The sequence below is a fragment of the Limanda limanda genome, chromosome 6 (genome assembly GCF_963576545.1).
Source record: "Limanda limanda chromosome 6, fLimLim1.1, whole genome shotgun sequence".
In the NCBI taxonomy this organism is placed as follows: domain Eukaryota; kingdom Metazoa; phylum Chordata; class Actinopteri; order Pleuronectiformes; family Pleuronectidae; genus Limanda; species Limanda limanda.
Window position 1 is genome coordinate 23,821,969 of NC_083641.1, and position 18,481 is coordinate 23,840,449.

At 41.9% G+C, this 18,481-nt stretch overlaps 1 protein-coding gene across 1 annotated transcript in view; it reads left to right on the forward strand.

Moving 5' to 3' along the window:
- The first annotated feature begins 997 nt into the window (after positions 1-997).
- LOC133003408 (beta-1,3-glucosyltransferase-like) overlaps positions 998-18,481 on the forward strand; it is a 53,012-nt gene continuing 35,528 nt past the window's right edge. Inside the window, exons 1-2 of the mRNA XM_061073135.1 lie at positions 998-1,279; positions 8,887-8,930. Coding sequence (XP_060929118.1) covers positions 1,210-1,279; positions 8,887-8,930 — 114 coding nt within the window. The 5' untranslated portion in view covers positions 998-1,209. The remainder of the gene's footprint in view (positions 1,280-8,886; positions 8,931-18,481) is intronic.

Below are 18,481 nucleotides of genomic sequence, written 5' to 3' on the forward strand. Positions count from 1 at the left end.
GAGATCCTACCAGGCTACGTGTGAATATGGCGTGAACAGGTGATATCTGCAGTGACTAGGAGAAGGATACCAGAAGACATTAAGACTGAAAACATGGTGTGAATGACGCCATTTCATGTCGAATTTGAATATTAGGTCTTATGGACACTTGGGTAAATACCATTGGATTTGGCTGCAACACTGTTTACCCCTGAAACTCAAAAAGTGTTTTTGGGACTTAAACACTTAACCCACCCTCCATCATATTGACGAGTAGATAATGAGTGAATTTCAATTTTTGGGTGAACTATCCCTTTGACAGCTGGATTTGTATATTTATATTTTTGTACGTGTCATTATTTCCTTCACAGATGAACAGCCGAGGTAGCTCTAACAAATTTTATAATAAGTGCCTTCCCTTTCTTACATTCTTCCACTCTCTCCAGTCCCTGCCCCCTGATCGACGCCCCCCCTCTCTCTCTCTTTTCTCTCTTTCTTCTTCCTTTTTATTTATTCATTTACTTATTCTTTTTATTTTTTATTTTTATTTATTTATACTGAGCAGCTTTAATACTTAATTATTACTTAATAGAATTTTCAGTTATTTATTTATCATTATTATTATTTTCATTGAATTGTGTAATGTATTGTTCGCAGGACCACGTTCATGTGGTCCTTTAATTAAGAAAAACATCCAAGGAGGTAGGCTGTATATTTTACTCTTAACCCATCGAGATGCACAGTGTTGTATTTTTCTTGGTGTCAATATCTCTTTATATTGTTAATTGTCGTACAGAGATTATGTGACACTCAATGTAAATTTGACATTGATTCTTGTTCTACTGTGCCTTACCTCCTAATAAAAATATTGAAAAAAAACAAAAAACAGATGAACAGCCAGTTGAGATCCTATCAGGGTTAGTGTAGATCTGTAGGAGTTCCACATCATGAAGGAAACAGTGAACCTTATTTCCGGGGCAGCCTCAGTGAACCAGTCCCGCCAGCAGAGCGCGTCCCTGCGCCTCGCACGGAAAGTGGGGAGTCCTCCTTCCACCGCACAAAACAAAACCCACTCCCTGTGCAACTGGGAGAAGGAGAAGCCCCAGTGCTGCTGCTGGTCCTCCTCCTGCTGCTGCTCCTCCTGTGTGTTCTCTGATTGTTGCCCTGTCACAAAGCTCATGCTCCGGGATCTGCTTCTTGCTCCTCCAGCTCGGACAGGACTCCTCCAGGATGCTGTGGAACAAACCTCGGAGCGGATCCACAGCTGCAGCAGCGGGCTGTCTGCTCCTCCTCTCCGCCTGTAAGTCCTCACTTCACTTTCTAATGCGAGGGACACACACGTCTGTCCTGTGTGTTTGCAGATTCCTCTCCTCCTTTTTACTCCAGAAAACAGGGAAGAGGAGCTTTTAAAGAGAGAGTAAGAGGAGGTGGAGGAGGAGGGAGAAGAAGTGAGAGGAGCCATGATTCCTCCTCAACTTCCTGAGGAGTTGAAAGGCGATCGGAACGAACCATGTGGCTGAATGTAGCAAACCGCTGGAAGTTTTACGCACAGGATTCAGTGACAGGGACGCGTGGGAAAGACCCAGATCTTTGCAATGGAGGCGTTTTTCTCCCCAAAATGGTTCTTTCTCTTTCTCTCTCTCTTTCCCTCTCTCTCTCTGCTTCCTCCTCTCGGGTTAAAGCAGCTGCTGCTTCCTGACACATCGACTCTGCGCCGGTGGGAGTCAAGTCGAAGCCCCGAGGATGAATGCGCCTCGGGCTGCAGCTCCTGCAAAGCTCCTCCACCTCCTCCTCCTCCACCTCCTCTCTGTCGGGCTGCTCCTGCACGTTCAGCTGCACAAAGTTATGTGATCCATGAGGGATTGATTCCTCTTCTCTGCTGCCATTAGGGTGACGAGGCAAAGCCACAGTCTCAGCTGCCACGTTTCAAGTAGAGATTTGCACTCCGATTTGTGGATAAATTAGATTTTTACATTTCAAAGTTTGATTTAAAGTGACTCAACATGTCAAATATTCCAGGTGCTTTTAATTCCAGCATGTTGCAACCACCTATCCTTGCATGCAGATATTCATCTGTCAGATTTAAGCCCAAGTATGCACACTGTATGTCCATGCATGTGTTTTCTGCAGACAGAATACAGTCAGTGCTGTGTTCTATCCGACCCTCTCAATGCCTGGCTGCAGCTGTGCAGGAAATTGCACTGAGTGACCAATCTAGCACTGACCCATTGTAGCACATGGAAGCCCACCCGAACAGAATGAGATAAATGCTGAGTGCAGTAGAGCCTGCCTGCTTTTGTTGGGGCTGGAAATTGTCACAGTGTAGGAGTGCAATCTATATTCAGAAAAAAAAGGAAAATATGTGAGGATTTGCAGGAGTCCCAGCGCTGACTGAAAGTGTAATAAATGAAACAGGAAGTGAATGTCAATGCTGCGAGAAAATTCTGAAAACACATTTAATTTTTGATTGGATACGACCAAGGATAATCATTTCTCAACCTCCTCCTAATTTATGTATTTTGCGTTCATCTCCTGCATGGGAAATAGTTTGTAGCTTTTTCTCGGAGTTACTGTTCGTCTCTTATTTAACTTTCAACATGTTTAGTATCATTCAGCATCACCTGTCACCGTTAATTCCATTTTTCATTTTAACAAACTGCAGCATGTCTCTTTTTATTCTGTCTTTAATAACAAGATATGGGTGAAACGTTTCCTTTTAAGCTTAAGCATAAAGTAAGAATGGCGTTTCCAGCTTGTGGATATGTAAAAAGTGTGTAGTGCACGAGGAGTCACTGCTTCAACTCTCCCATGTTTTATGTGCACAAGCCAAAGCTGTGTTTGTGTGCTTGGCACCAAGTCAAGCACGTTTAGTCGGGCATCAGACCCTGACAGGGCTTCTTGTCCGCTCCGCCTGGATGTGATATTCATGCACCCTAACATGAAGGCACTGCCGAGGTATGGAGAGTGTCCAGTGTCCAGTAGTGTGGCATTAGCCTGCCACCATTACTGTTCTTCAATGATGTCGTCCGTGAGGCTTCGGCAGACTGTCATTTCTGATGTGCAGTGGAGCGCTGGGCCCGGCTCACTGTGGAACCAGCTGGGATGAGGGGCAGCACCTCGCAGGTCTGAGGCTACAGCCCCCCCCCCCGTCCACACAAGCTGCATTTCAATGGTGTCAAATGTGGTAAGGTCTACCCTTAAAGGCAGATATGTGTTCACAGATTTAGTTTGTCTGAAAACAGTCTGTTCGTTTACTTTTATTATATAAAAGAATATTGCATTCGTTGTTGTTGGGGATTTGGAACTTGTTTTATATGATCTGGCCATCGCAGTGAATATTTGTCTATGTTTAAGATTCAGATTAAGATACATTTATTTGTCCCAAACACATGCACAGACATGCACAGGCACACTCATGCAAGGATGGAAATTTAACCTCTGCTTTTAACCCATCTGGTGCAGGACATACAGAGCAGTGGGCAGCCATGTACGGCGCCCGGGGAGCAGATGTTAGGGGAGTAAGGTGCCTTGCTAGGGGCACTAGACAGGGTAGGGAGAATCCTCTTGGATTTTTGGACAGATCAATCCAGGTTCGTCTTTTTGTTGTTTCTCCGTGGAGTCGAACCAGAGACGAACCAGAGACCTTTTCTGCCCATAGTCCAAGTTTCTGCCACTAGTCCACCGCCTTGAGCTCTTATACAGATAATGTCATTCAGAATTTGTGCCATTTCAGATTGTTTCAGATTATATATAAATCTTAACATCAACAGGACGCTGCACAGACCAAGTGTCAGTATTGTATAAGTTAAAAACCCTGTTGGTATCGAGAGGGAGCTCCAGCCAGACGCTCAAACTAAGTGAGGAGTTTGCCGGATTGGGATGTAAATGGCTGCCGGCAGTGCTTGAGTGGGAATAAAAAGTTTAGATGTTAATATGACACAAAGCCATATGAAGCCGGAGCTTTGTGGATGACGAGCAGTTCGCAGAGCAGCTTTCACAAATACACATCAGGTGCATTATTACAACTGTGTGTGCAGCAGAAACTCTGCCATCTGTGCCAGTTTCCTTTTGAGGAGCTACTTTTATCAAAACAGCGTTTGCTGCCCGTGTTCTCACAGTGAGATATTTCTTCTTTTAGTTTTTCAATTTTCTAAATTCAAAATGTTTTACGACTCTATTCCTTGAACACATAGAGGAGAATAAAACTGAGAGAGGTCTTAACAGAAAGAAGTGGAGCGCTTGATTCGTTGTTCAGATCAGTCCCCACTCTGAGCCGTCACATTTTCACGGGGAACTGAACCCTGTCACCAGACAAGATTGTTCAAATAGAGCAATTCTGTAGAACCTCGGAACAGTGTCAATGTGTGTTTTCGTCCAATGCCTTTCTTGCAAAGTATTGTTAAAGTTAGATATGTGGTCAGAATAAAGATTTGTGCCTGATTGCAAATGCTCCTCTAGTGCTCTAAGGTTAGAATCAAGTGTCAACCCATCATGACGCCCATTGGTTTGCGAGCTGCCACTTTAAGTCTTGAGTTGGCGTCATCCAGCATCATCTTGGTTTTTCTGAAACCATTATTAACTTGGTGGAGTGGGGGACTGTAGTAGCTATAAGCTATTGAAGACGACCTGAAACTTGCGATTTAGACGATAAACTACATAGGAAAATGTCATTTGACTTTTATAAAGTGTAGAAGTACAACTCTTTTCTCAGACTTGAATAGAAACAGACTTATTTTTGTAACCACTGGAATTGCCCTCTGCTGGCTATTTGAAATAAAACAGGTTTACGTCTACGTCCATTTTTATACAGTCTATCGTTGTAATTAATGCCCTCACATAGTTCTGCCCTCGACAGTATCCTCTCTACATGAAGGACAAGGTGCTTCCTGCATTGGCACTGAACACGTAACGGTGCAGGATAATCCCATATGAACATAATCCCAAAATATACTGGGCTCTTCACGCACCTATCATCAGTCAGCACTGGGTGTGTGCTGAAGTGAATGAGCGCTCACCGCCTGTGGATTTCAGTAGAATATTCACGTACCTTTCATCTGTGGTTTTGATTTATTGCATGTCTCGCTGTCCTCACCAGCCGCTCTACGTCATTTAGTTTCACAGTTAGTGTTCTTGTGTGAACTCGAGTGCTGGGAGCGGCTGTCACTGGTTGTTTTGAAGGGGGTTTGTTAAGAGCTGGATCCAGGTTGAAAGGCCCTCAGCTTGGGGGGGATGTGGTCTCAGAAGTGGTTTCTGGATGGCCGCCCGGCCACGAAAATCAGGGTTGAGAGGCGATCACACAATTTCACGTTTCATTGTCTTTTCCAGATTAAATAAACCGTGTTTTTCAGAAAGTAGTCTGGCCTCCTCAGTATTCAGCCTCTTTAGAAGCTTCGGAAGTTGTCACATTTTGCCTTTAATATTCCACAAGGACGTGGTAATTATCAGAGCTCTTTTAAACCTCACCCTGACTGCTAATTAGCATTCAAGTCGATATAATGCACCTGCACAGCCATCTTTGATACTGTGGTTTTGTAACTTCAAAGTACTTTAACGTAGTGTCTCCTTTCCCCCTTCTCCCTCTGCGAGGTTCTATAGAGGAGTTGTTTAGAAAGAAGAACAGCTGTCAAGTATGTACCTGATATACATATATTCATTGTTGCCAGATTCTCTAGTCTCTGCAGAGATGCACTGGAGCCGTTTTTCAGACATTTCCTGAGGAGGATCTCCGGAGAATTGGGTCCGGACTTTCTCTGTAGTTTCACACATTTGAACAATGCAGCGGGAGATTCTCAGTAATCTGCAGGTGAGGGGTGGTGCAGCAGGGAGAGGCAGGAAGTAACGTATTCACTCTACTGCAGAGCTCACGTGATATTGCTTACGGCGCATCAACACCAGCGTCGGGTCTCATCTCAACAAACTCTCTTGACATTTTCGTATTTTTCTATTTTCATGTCTGTCTGTTGTGTTAGAAGCGTCATCAACCCCCTCTTTCACTCGGATGTGTGCTCACATTGACCTTCTGCAGACTTTATAAATCCGCAGAAACTCTGGAGGCTGTCACATCGACATTTCCGTTAACACTCCACTCTTGTGGAGAATCTACGCAGTCCTTGCCCGAAAGCAGCTTAAGATACACTCTTACCAACCTGATTCCCCTCAGCTTTTCATTTCCTCATCTAATTGCATCAGACATCTGCTTTTATGTCAATAACGTTGTGCATTGAGCAGCTTGTCGAAAGGGATTCAGCCAAATCAGAGCTTTCATCGTGGAGACCGACTTCCAGACAAATCCAAGCCAGCGAGTTCCCGCCGCTGCCACTCGATTTAAAAAAACATGCTCGGAAACAACAGACTTGATTATGCAGGTTGAGGAAGCGAAGCGCTGCGACGGAGCTGCTCCCATCAGCCCTCATGACATTATGTGTGGATGAGAGTCCCCGACACCCCCCCACACACACACGCCTCTCCCTCTCCGGGGCGAGGCATTAAAACCTAGCAGAATGCATTGTGAACGTATTCCTGCAGGAAGCTACATTTCGTGCCAAATGTTGCATTTTTAATACTGACATAAAAACCCGGGATGCTGGATAACAGCGTAGTCGCCTCGCTCGCTCCTCGGAGGTCATGATTTGCTGGATTGGACTTTATGTACGTGAACTTTACGTGGCCATTACGATTCAAGGACACTGGATAATAGACCACATAATAATTCGTTTCGGATTTTTTTGTTGCTCCTGCCTGAGGAAAAGTTGGCAGTGTCAATGCAAATTACTGTTATATTTCCCTCATTGTACAATTTAAGTGTCTTTATTTGCTCTTTTATCAGCAAGCACAGGTTTTTACTCTCTTTAGGAGCCATATGTTCTGGAAGACAGTTGGCGGAGAGTTGGTTTAAAGAGACAGTTTATAAATCAGTGCCACCAACTGCCATTAAAAATATGTAATAGATGTTTTAAAAATTTTTTTTTACAGTTCTTTTTTTTTAAATGTGGTTTTAGTTCCAGAAAAGGTCCACTCACTCAGTCAGTCAGTCATAAAAGTTTTGCTTGACTACAACCAAGTGATTTATAAAATAAGAGCTTTACACAGACGCAGTGTGTGTGTTTATATGTTTGCTGATATGAAAGCTTTAATAATTAAAATCTTCCTCTGCATCTGTCTCGCATAACTTAAGAACCTTTCATCTTATTACCTTCGCAGGTGTCAGACGTGTTGTTAAGCACCTGAGGAAACGTAATGCAGAACCTTGAATATATTACATTTTTACAGATTCAGAAAGAAAAGTTGCAAACAGCTAATTCCACACAGGCATAGTGGCATTGTTTGGTTATTTATGTGTTTTCTTTTTATTCATAGTTATGTATAATAAAGTTTATGGTTAAACTGTAAAAAATATCAAGCCTCAATTACATGTCATTCACTGAAAGGTTTGATAACATGAGGAATCAATGGCAAATATCTTTTAAATATTGGTTGAGATATCAGTATCATTAGTGGGGTATCTTTCACAAACCTTCATATCGATCAGGTCCTTCAATTATCAATAATAACAAGTTATTTTTTCTTATGAATAATATTAAAGTGCTAATAAAAAATACAATATATGCCAAAAAATCTAGATGGGCTTACCTACTGTTGCAGAAACATTTTTCTGTGGTTTATTATTTCAAACGGCTCTTGTCAAGGACCATCGGCAGCCCCTTCATTTCCCCCCCCTCATAGCGTATATTATCTTCTCTTATTGGAGGCACACTCTGAGAAAGCCTCATCACAAAAACACTCCATTAACAACAAACCGCAGTGGAGTGTGTCGGCCCGCAGCAACAAACAAAAGATGCTTTTAATGCCAGGCAACACAGAAAAAAATGGAGATCTGATCTTTCTCCCTTTTGAAAAGTCTGTGCATCGCTGAGTGAAGTTAAAGACCTGAGGTGTAATCACTGGCTTTTCATCTGGGTGTTTTTCTGCTCTTTTAAAAGAACCTCTCTCTCTCTCTGTGAGGAACGTGGGAAAACAATGTTTTCTCCGGCTTGGCTGGAAGAGTCGGACTGTTTTGAAGACTGTTTTGAAAACACCCATTGTTGTTTTCTGGTGCTTTCATGACATAAATAATAATTAGGTTCATTACTCTGCACTGAACTGGTGGCTTCACTCCAGGCTTTACACACAGCTGTGGTTTGAACTTAACTTGGCTCTTTGAATAATTTAAGAGGAGGCTTCCCTCGCAATAGATGGAGTTAATCTCTGACCAAATTTCTTCAGATTGGTTCATAAAAGCAAAGTCACAGGGGTTGCATCTATCCTGTGAAAAACGGTATTTACAGTATTTTTTTTTTGCATGTTACATGTTGTATTAGATTTTGCTCGACCGCAGCACTTTCATCTTGCTTGTTCCTGGAAAACAAATCTGCTGCATTCAGGTTTTAATGGCCGCAATAGCAAAGACAGGAGAGGGAATTCAACTCTTTCTCGGTTTAATCACCTAATTAAAGTCAGGTTTGAAGCTGACTGACGCTGCGGTGTGGGCGGCCGGACTCAATAGAAAACCTCTGTATAAATTCATTCTCAGCGACGCTGCTGTTTTGGATGTATTGATTTGAAATCCTGGGAATCTTTCAGTGCAGATTTCCTTGCCTCAGAATCGATGGCGATGCGATTGGATGGACGTTCTCAGCGCTCTAATTACAAACTCTGCTCGAAGAGATTCCAACTTGCACTCGGCGCGAAGGAATTAAGCTCTGAGTTATTGTTTTTCATATTGTGTAATAAATTAGAAGATAAATCAGGTCGTTTTCTCTGCGCTGGGTACGGCAGCTTTGCAGTTATGGAGGTCACCCAGCCTGAGGTAAATAAAGAAGGTTTTATGGTTTGAGTTAAAAGGATTAATTTTTGTTTCTGTTCTTTCAGTTCATTTCAACCTGGCGGCTGGCGGCTCAGGAAAAGGCCCACAGGTAAGTGATTCTTCATTTCCTGTGTCCAAATGAGTCTCAAGTTTGTGCTGCTGCTCATCTCGATAATTAATGTTAATCGTTCACTTCCTGTTCCCCCGTTTCGAAGCCTTAATTATCTCAACACCTCAACAGCCAAGTTTTCTTATGTTGATCGATTATCAGGCACCAGATCAGACGTTTAATTTGCTCTCCCACGCAAAATCCATTTTTTGCTCCTCTAAAAGTGCGAGGACGATTTCTCTCGCTGTTGCATTTTTATAAGTCTGCAGTTGCTGCTCGATAAATAATTAACATGTTGAGTTGCTCCACTTCTTATTGGTGTGAGGAGATGTTGACAGTAAGCCTCCTGGCAGAGGTGCTTAGCATCACAGAAATGGGGAAATGACTGTCTTGCTTTTCACCGATGTCAGCTGATTCCTTTCCTACTCAGAGAAGTTTCGCCCTTTTTCGCTTTGGTGCTTTTTAATTTAGCTCAGATGTTTTAAAACCACATTTGGCAGTAATCAACAAAGAATGAAGAAATAACGCCCTTCAACAACTGGTCTTCAGTTAGATTAAAATTGTAAGAAGCAAACAAACACACCTTCTTCAAACTCTAAAAAAAATGGTTTTAAAATGTTTTTTAAACTAAGCTTCTTCAGTTAATTGTGCTGTATTATCAACGTGCCTTCAGAAGGATCCCCAGTCGAAGCTCTAATCGCACAAAAACACACTTTTCTTTGTGGGTTGAAGAATGATGAAAGACAGCTGCCTGTCAGAATGATGAAGCAGAGATTTAAATGGCATCCATTCAGGAGAAGAAACCCATTAGTGGAGCCGGGGGGAGGGAGAAACGTTTTCTGAACAGAAGAAACATAATCATGAATAAAAGTCAAGTCTAATGTGCTGGAAACAAATCCATGAGTAACTGGTTTATGGAGTTCAGTTTGTCTTCACTGTTCTAATACACAGACGTGTCAGCGGGAAGCATCAGATGTTGTCATGCGGGACTGTGATGGGAGGATGTCTCTCAGCCTCACTGGTTTTACACTGTACATCAGACATGTGTTGTTCTCAGTAATATTTGTCTTCTGATTTTTCGTTACAACTTTCCTGTAAATGTAGACACACACACACACACACACACACACACACACACACACACACACACTTTTTCCTGAGCTGAAGAACAACATTAACAAATTAGAAAGGAATACAAATTTCTGGGTCAGGGCAGTGCTCCAGTTTAGTTACAGGAAAGTCATGTAATCCTTTGTAACACATGCTAATAAATGAGTGGACTCTAAAATAAACACACGTGATTTATAATTTCAAAAATAAACCAGCGGCTGGACGATGGTAATTAATTTCTGCTCCTTCTACCGAGGGTTATTGACTTTCTAGCAAAGTTTCAGGCCGTGGGGACTTTGTCAGTGTAGAAGGGGAAAGGTTGGAATATTTATAAGCTCATATACAAACCAATACATATCTAAGCCTCCAGATAGTGTGTTCCAGTGTGTTTGAGTTGGACATTACATATACATTCTATATACCCATCAAACACGACTGATATTTATCTCAGCTATGCAGAGAAAACAGATTGTTTGATGCCATAGCAGCAGCAAATGCTTTAATTTCATGTTAAAGACCATGATGATATTTTTTATGGTTTTATTTACAACATACCAGTTGTTGGTCTTAAAATTTGATCGCTATCCATTTTCCAAAAGCACTGGATTGATTTATAAGTCAATATTTCATATCTTTGAGGCAAGAGTGGATTAAATTTTTTTTTAATTAAGTCGTAGGAGGGAACTTTCTCGTCCCAATTTTGAAGAACCTTTTTGTTTTTTGTTTTCAGCCCCAAGATGCTGCCTGGCAAAACAGTACAGTCAATTTTCCCAGCCTCTATTTGTTATACTGCAATTTATTGTTAAATAGCAATTGATTTTAGCAGGTGCATATAAATGGGGAAAGTGCGAATCCATTAACATCCTAAAAATGTTCCTGATAGCTGGCTTCCCAAGGTTTTTTGGACCCAAGACATTATTAACGGCAGCTTTGGAATTGTGAGCAATTTAAACTGCACTGTTCGGGACATGTGTTGCATTTAATGGAGCCCAACCACCCATACAGGCTTTTAAACTAGTTCTCCATCAGGGCTTGTTCCATGTGAACACAGTGGTCAGTGGAGATGATCTGACTTCTGGGCCAATCCCATCATGATTCAAATCCGGCGAAACCTACAGTGGCTCCTGTTGTGTGTCTGTGGTGACGCCCAGTGTGGAACTTACAACAACACATTTCTAAGATTGATAAATACATTTCCCTGTGATGGTGCGACCCCCATGGTTTCATGCTGGCTCCCTTGCCATGGAGGGAAATATTTGAAAAGATGCATCCTCTGCTTTTATTGCATGTAACTCAACTAAGAGGCGTAACATGGCAGCAGCTGTAAACATCCCAGCCTGGTTCTCAGTACTTGTCTTTGAACACAGCCTGTGGTTTTGCATGTGAAGCGGCAGATTTACCTCCTGGTTTTGAAGGGCGCCTGCAGCCTCTGATGACTGGCATGGGTTTGAACTCGGTATGACTTGGAGATGTTGACGAGGGGCGAGCATAGGTAGAGAGATAATCTGCCGCTCCTGGGCTCCATAAACAGCTTAAGTGTAGTACAAGTTTTCTAATGTAAGCAGAAGAGCCTTGATCTCACGCACCCAGAGGACTCTGCACAGTGAGGGGATGCATGCATGCAGTTCACAATGCGAGGGAATATTCACCGAGTTCTTCCAACAATTCTGCGCAGCCCACGAATAACTTGAACTTTTGAATGTCGGAGTCAATACGCTACTTTTCATTTCTTCTGAAAAGAGCCTGACCAGCTATCTTCAGAATCCAGTTCCTTTGTCCTCTTCCTGTGTGTGAGTCTTCACCTCTTTGTGGACGGCACTCAGTCTCAAGTGCAATTCACTCTCCGACATAACGACCAATCATGAAGGGATAAAAGCTGCTGTCCTCCCTAACAACACAATCGATTCACCTCCTTGTATCTGATTGGACAATTACATCTTCTCCGCTATTTCTAGGTTTTAATGCTCCTCTGTCAAACACATTTATTCTTTGCAAAGATTTGTGTTTTACATCTGTCTGTGCAGCCGAGGTGGATTTCCCTCCGAGCAAAAAGAGCTGTGCTGATTCTCCAGGATCTCAGGGCCTCTGGCAGACGCCACAAGAAAATCAAACTTTAGAGGAGAAGTGTGATTCTTTTCCCCGAGATTGAAAAAGCTGAATGAACGCTGCCAACGTGCAACAAAAAGTGTGATTACCAACAGCTTGCCAGGCGCAGCTGTCAGAATTATCAAACCACTTCAAGCTTGATGTTCCCTTTGTTCAATATGTCGTGAAGAAATTGTTGTTCAGTGGAGATTCAAGTTGAGGGTTGGAAGATCGAGAAAAGCTTTCAGATAAAAGTGAGCATCATCTGGGGGGGAAAAGAATGAAAAAAAAGAAATGGCTGTGCCCCCCCCTCCACTGTGCACATGGAAGAGTCATCTGTGGAAAACCGTTACCTGTGACTGTCCAACATCTAAAGTCTGCAAACGCACGATACAGCTGGATCTGCCACAAACAAGTGGTTCGGACATATGGAGTCATAAATGTGAGAATATCAGATTAGAATGAAATATCAGCATATTCAGGAATGCAAGTGGAGAACTCTGTCGGTGGTAGAGTCTGATTGATATGGATTTTTTTACAGGCTGACACTAATATATTTATGAGTGAAATGTTTTCAATACCAATTAGTCTGCCATTAAATATGTAAAAAGATTTTGTTTTCAAAACCCTCATGACAAGGAAATGTAATTGATGCTTCATGTTTTATAGTTTTACCATAAACTTTATTATAATCACTATAAATAAAAAGGAAACGCATCATGAATTGGGGGAAATAAACATGATTATTTCTTCTACATCGTTTATTCTGTTAGATTAAAGTTTAATAAAGGCACATATCCGCAAACATAAAAAATGATAACGTTGTCCAACTGATAAATTGTTGGGTCTCAATCGTAGGTAGATATTAATCATGCAGTTTGTGAGCAGCTTGGAAATATGGCAGGTTGCAAAGTGTTCTGCAGGAAAAGTGGGATTCAAATTCCTAAACGAACAATAGCAGTCATTTTGTTGGCTATAAACACTGTGCTCAAGCTGCCAAAAATTCAAATTTTTAAACATGTGGACAAGGATTGTATTAAATTCACCCCACAAATCAACAAATCCTGGATCCGGTCCTTTTTGTCACACAGCATCCGGCTCATGGGACATTTAGAACCCTGAGATATTATTATCCAGGAAGTCGAGGGCTTATTGAGCTCGAATAATCTTTTCCTCTCTGACCAATCTGCCAATTTTCAGACTTTCATGGCTGAAATCTGGTCAACATCTCTCAGCCATCTCACGCAGAGGGAAGGGAGCTCGGTGTGAACCTGAATAACTCGCACAGCGTTCTCCCCGTTGCTCCGGGCAACCAGATTTGGAACCCCGTCAACAATTTTGTGCGGACGAGTTGCTTCTGTGTATTTTTTTTCTTCCTGTGCTTAGAAAAACAAAGCTGTGAACCAGTGGAACTAAGTGAGAACGTCCCTGTTGAACTGTTTTACTGTGAGAGAGGAGCTGTTCAAGTTATCAGCCGTGGAGAAGATCAGAGTGGAGTGAGACTGAGAGAAGTGGACAAGAGGAGAAAGAGAAGTGAGACTCCATTTGCACCTAAGAGGCAATAAATTACTGTATTTGTTAAAAGAAATGGGGGGGGGGGGAATAAACCACGGTGTCACAAACTCTCTACAACACAGAGGCTGCAGCGATCTGTGAAAGACAAGTTTGCTCGTGGGTATGATGAGGAAGAAAGTAATAGAACAAGTGCACCTTAACGAATTCATACTTAAGTAATAGAAGCTCAGGGAAATCCAGATCCTCGTCGCAGGAGTTAATTAACCCCGGCTAATTATATCATCTTGCAAATGTGAAATTTAAATGCAGTGACATGGGTCTCTCTTTCTCGCCTTTTATTCTTGATTTTTAATGCAACTGAGACTCTTGTTCTTATTTAAATCCATTTTGTGCACGTGCGCCCGCGTGGGTGCAGTGCATGTGTCGAACAAAGGAAGTCTGAAATGACCATTTTGTCTTTTCAAGATTGAGACGGGTCAGGTAGCCTTCTCTTCAGCTACTTACTTCACTGGGTACAAGATGATGGCCGTTGCTATGGATACGATTCAGCACTGAATCCGCTGCATCATATAGGCCACTAGTTCATATCTCGTTAGAACAACCTTAATTGGAGGCCTATACTCTGCATGTATTGTCTATATTCCCCTGCTTTAAACTGGTCTGACGTGCAGAATGAATCCACTTCGAGTGATCACGACCTCTGTGTTCATGACTCCAACAATTTTTCTATTTTAAAGTGTAATTATGCAGCTTGTGTCATCAGCTTTAACCTGAAAGTATTCAACTGGCAATTTTCTATATTTTTCTCAATCATTAAATCCTGTGAAATGACCAACACCACCAATGTGCTACTTCCTGTCTGCAGCTCTCGGTTTTCCTCCTGGAGACATAAATCTTGTGTGTTAGTCGGATAAAAATCATTGTTGGTTTTGGTCTCTTTCTTCAGCTGAAGCGATCATTTGATCAGTTGACTGTCACGGAAAGAATCCGCGTCTATTTTCGATGAGCGATGAATCGTTTGGATCATTTTTCGAGGCGGCAAATAAAAATGGCATGCGTGTGGTCCCGGCATCTCAAATGTGAGGATTCACTGCTTTTCTTTGGGGTGGGACATTTGAAGATGTTCCCTTGGTCCCTGGGAACCTGTGATGTTTTATTTAAATTTGACTGACCTTTAATAGACTAAATGGTTAATCAGAGGACTGTGTGATACTTGGCAGGTGAGTTAATAATGAAACAGTATTTTCTCTCAACCACAGAGTGGCACTCAGAAGAGCACATACCTCCGCCAAGACCCAATACTCTATAAAATATTATAATTCAACCCAGCCACACCAAATTGCACACACTCATAAATATTAGTTCCCCTAAATGTGCCTGATTTATACATTTCTTTCCATTAAAAGTCCATGAATTATTCCTTGGGAAAATGTCAAACAAAACTCTTTCTCGTAATATGATAAAAATAACTAGTTCCTGGATCTGCCCTCTTTAACTGGTTCTATTCCAAATGTAACAGGGTCTTTGGAGTTTTTCGTGTAATCCTGCTGACAAACAAACCAACCAACAAACAAAATCTCTATTATTGGGCTAATAATACTTTCAAACTAAATGTAAAACCAATTTCTGCCAAGAAAAATGTCTTGAAGTGACTGTTGAGCACATTTTGGAACAAGTTACCAGATCAACCTGTCAGTTTAATCGTCTTAAGGCTTTAGCTTTAATGGTAATCAGCAGTTATTTCCACCTAATATTCAGTTGTCAACCAAATTAGGGGGAAAAAGTGAAAACCCTGAAAAGTAAAGCCTGCTCATGTTCACAGAAATCTGACAACTCGAGTAATCACATCACCCAGTGTTTAACCCCTTCAGGTATTTAAGGTTCTCCAAGTCAGTCCCGACAGCCTACTTCTATAAACATCACATATTTTCACCCGACATGTCAAAATTCCAAAAAAGTCCTGCAACCTTGGATTCCTGCCGTCAGTGAACAGCCAGCTAACGCGACCTGACGGGTCAGTCACATCAGTGGAGCGTCTCTCCCCTCGGGACTGAGACACGAAGCAGGGCGCCATGTGTGAATGTGAAGAGCTTCCAAATCAAAGGCCGAGATCAAAGGGTTGTCTTTGCTGGTTGTCCTTGACTACATAACGTTCACACTAAGTAGGTTGAGGATGATTTTCGAGGAGTTTATGCATGTCCACATCAGCCGAGAAAGCCTCGGTGCCGCTGCCGTTCCGAGGTTACGCTACACGAGGCACAATTTTTCTGTCTGTCTGCATCAGTGCGGTGCTGCCACAGATCAAAAGTGCGCAAGCGAAGGGGAGTCTAAACCCTTTGGATGGACAGACTCATAGCAATTCCTTTTTAACACCTATGGGTGTCTGATTCCTGCTGCAAATGGCTGACAGCCTCCTGTCAGATGGGATAAAGGAAAGCGTTACCTGTGCAGGGAGAAGGCCAAGTGTGAGCTGAGAGTGATTTATCTCTCAGTAATGGTGAAAATGATGCCAGACCTGATCTGGGTTCACTCTGCCGCAGAATATTTCATCATTTATGCCACCGGGAGAAGATTTGCTATCCTGGTGTCAGTCGGCTGTGGGGATTTTATGAAATGCAACCGACGAAGCAGGATTTACAATGAGGCCCAATGAGTAAATCTTTGATCATAAGCATTTGAGGCAAATTCACCTTGTTGGAACCTTGTTTTTACATTTGAATCATAACTTGTGCCATTGAAATGGAAATTTCACAAGCACAATAACACAATCAACTACAGGAAGGATAATAAAGGAAATAACTCAAGAGTTTAATCGGATTTTAATAAACACAACCAGCCAAGGTCAACAAAGCAGGCCATTAAATCACAAACCAAATCCAAATAAAACCATAACTTCCTTGTGTGAGGTAACTACTCTGAATTCCAAGACCTCTTTTATTCTACATAGTTGTTTTAAGTTTAACTTCCAGTGATAACGAGCAAAATTAAAGACCTTCAGATCTCATCAGAGGCTGATTTAAAATCTTTTAAGTAAAACCTCAGTTGTCAACTTGAATTACACATTTATCGTGTAAGCAGGTGTTCAAAACAAACAAGGTGAAGTTTGAGAAATTAATCCATGAGGTTAAATACAGTAAAACAGTTAAACAGGACTCTACAGAGCCAGTTATCTGCTATAGTAACAATGAGCACTTCCATGTACCTGATTGGCCAAAGCAACATCTCCCTGCACGATGTGGAAAAGCATGAGCCGGGCTCAGTTTAAATTTTCCAGAGACAGTCTTGTTGGAGCCTCGTTGGAGCCGAAATAATGGTGTGAGTGACATGAAGGAGGAGGCTGCATGTTTCCCATTAGAGCAGCTCATTAAAAAACAACTCCTCAAACACACGGAACGTTACAAATCGATGTGGAACAGAGGAGGAGTTTCTCCAGTTTGCATAGATTGAGAAATATCTGATTAAAGCCTCATTAACCACGTCTCATCAGTCATGAGGTCTTCTTCAGGGCCAAAGAAAATCATGTAGCGAACACACAACCGCACGTTGGGAACACACACACACACACACACACACACACACTCACACAATCAGGATAATTGGTAACGTTTCACTCGTCGCTTCATTCATCACTCAGGAGGTCTTGATTTATTTTGTTTGGCAGTGACGATGTGGTGATTTACTGTGAGTCGTGTTGTGCAGTGAAACACTTTGTACCTGACACTCATCAGTCACAGCTTCCTCATTAGAGCCGGACAGATTTATCAGTTGGTCGATTTTATAGGTCGATACCGGTGTCAGAGTTTTCGTTTGCCGAAATGCATCGATAAACTAAAACTTTATTTTTCTTAATTAAATTTCTACAAATTTAGTTGTATTTGTGTTTTCTTTTTGTAAATAGTTATTTATAATAAAGCTTTTGGTTAAACTGTTAAATATCGAGCCTCAATTTCATCTATTTCTTCCTTTCAATCAAGAATTTGATAACATCCTAGGAATTATTGTCAATATATAGGTATTAATTGGCCATTCTATCGATATTGGAATTTGTTTTAATGCCTTATTCGTAATCTGTCTGTCTCTGGTCTTAATGCTGCATCATTTATTTGGGGATTATTTGGCTCATTTGCTTCCATATTAATCTGTGTGGTTTTATAATCTATATTTACAAGTTTACCTGTCGCATCATCCTGGTTTACAGGATGCATACGTTTCCCCTCTCTCTCCTCGGCTAAGGGAATGATTTCCGAGGAGTCGAGTGCGATAAGATTAGACAGAAACCTTGTGGGCATGACTAATGCTACTGAGTCCAATTAAGCTGATGTCTCGTACCCACTGAATTAAATCACCCTGATATGATCTTGTCTGCCTGTGCATATATTTACCTCTAACTCTGATCATCTGGAAAAAAAATACGAGCGGGCGTAGCAAGGCACATGCAGGAATCATTGCCGTGTGTATCAGAGGAGTTCAAACTTTCTACTGTCATTTTGAAAACGTGCCTGCTTGATGCTTTTCAAAACACCTGGTGCAGGATTTGATAAATAGTCGAGAGAAATTACAGGAAGTGCAGAAAACATGTCTAAGAAGAATGAAACGATCGATTGCACGAAGCTGTTCAAGGGAAATTGGCCAAATTAATAGGATGTTCTCTATTATGAAAATTGGTCGTCCTCTGATTGTGCTGAGTCGGCGGGTTACACAGATGCCGGCTCGCGCAACTGCCACCAAACTTCTGCGATTGTCTGTAACCACGGCACCACACCGGCTCGGGTTGAATTTATGAGTTAGTTAATCTCTCTGAAGGCTGCAACAGCTTGCCAGCGAAATGATTGTTAGTCTGG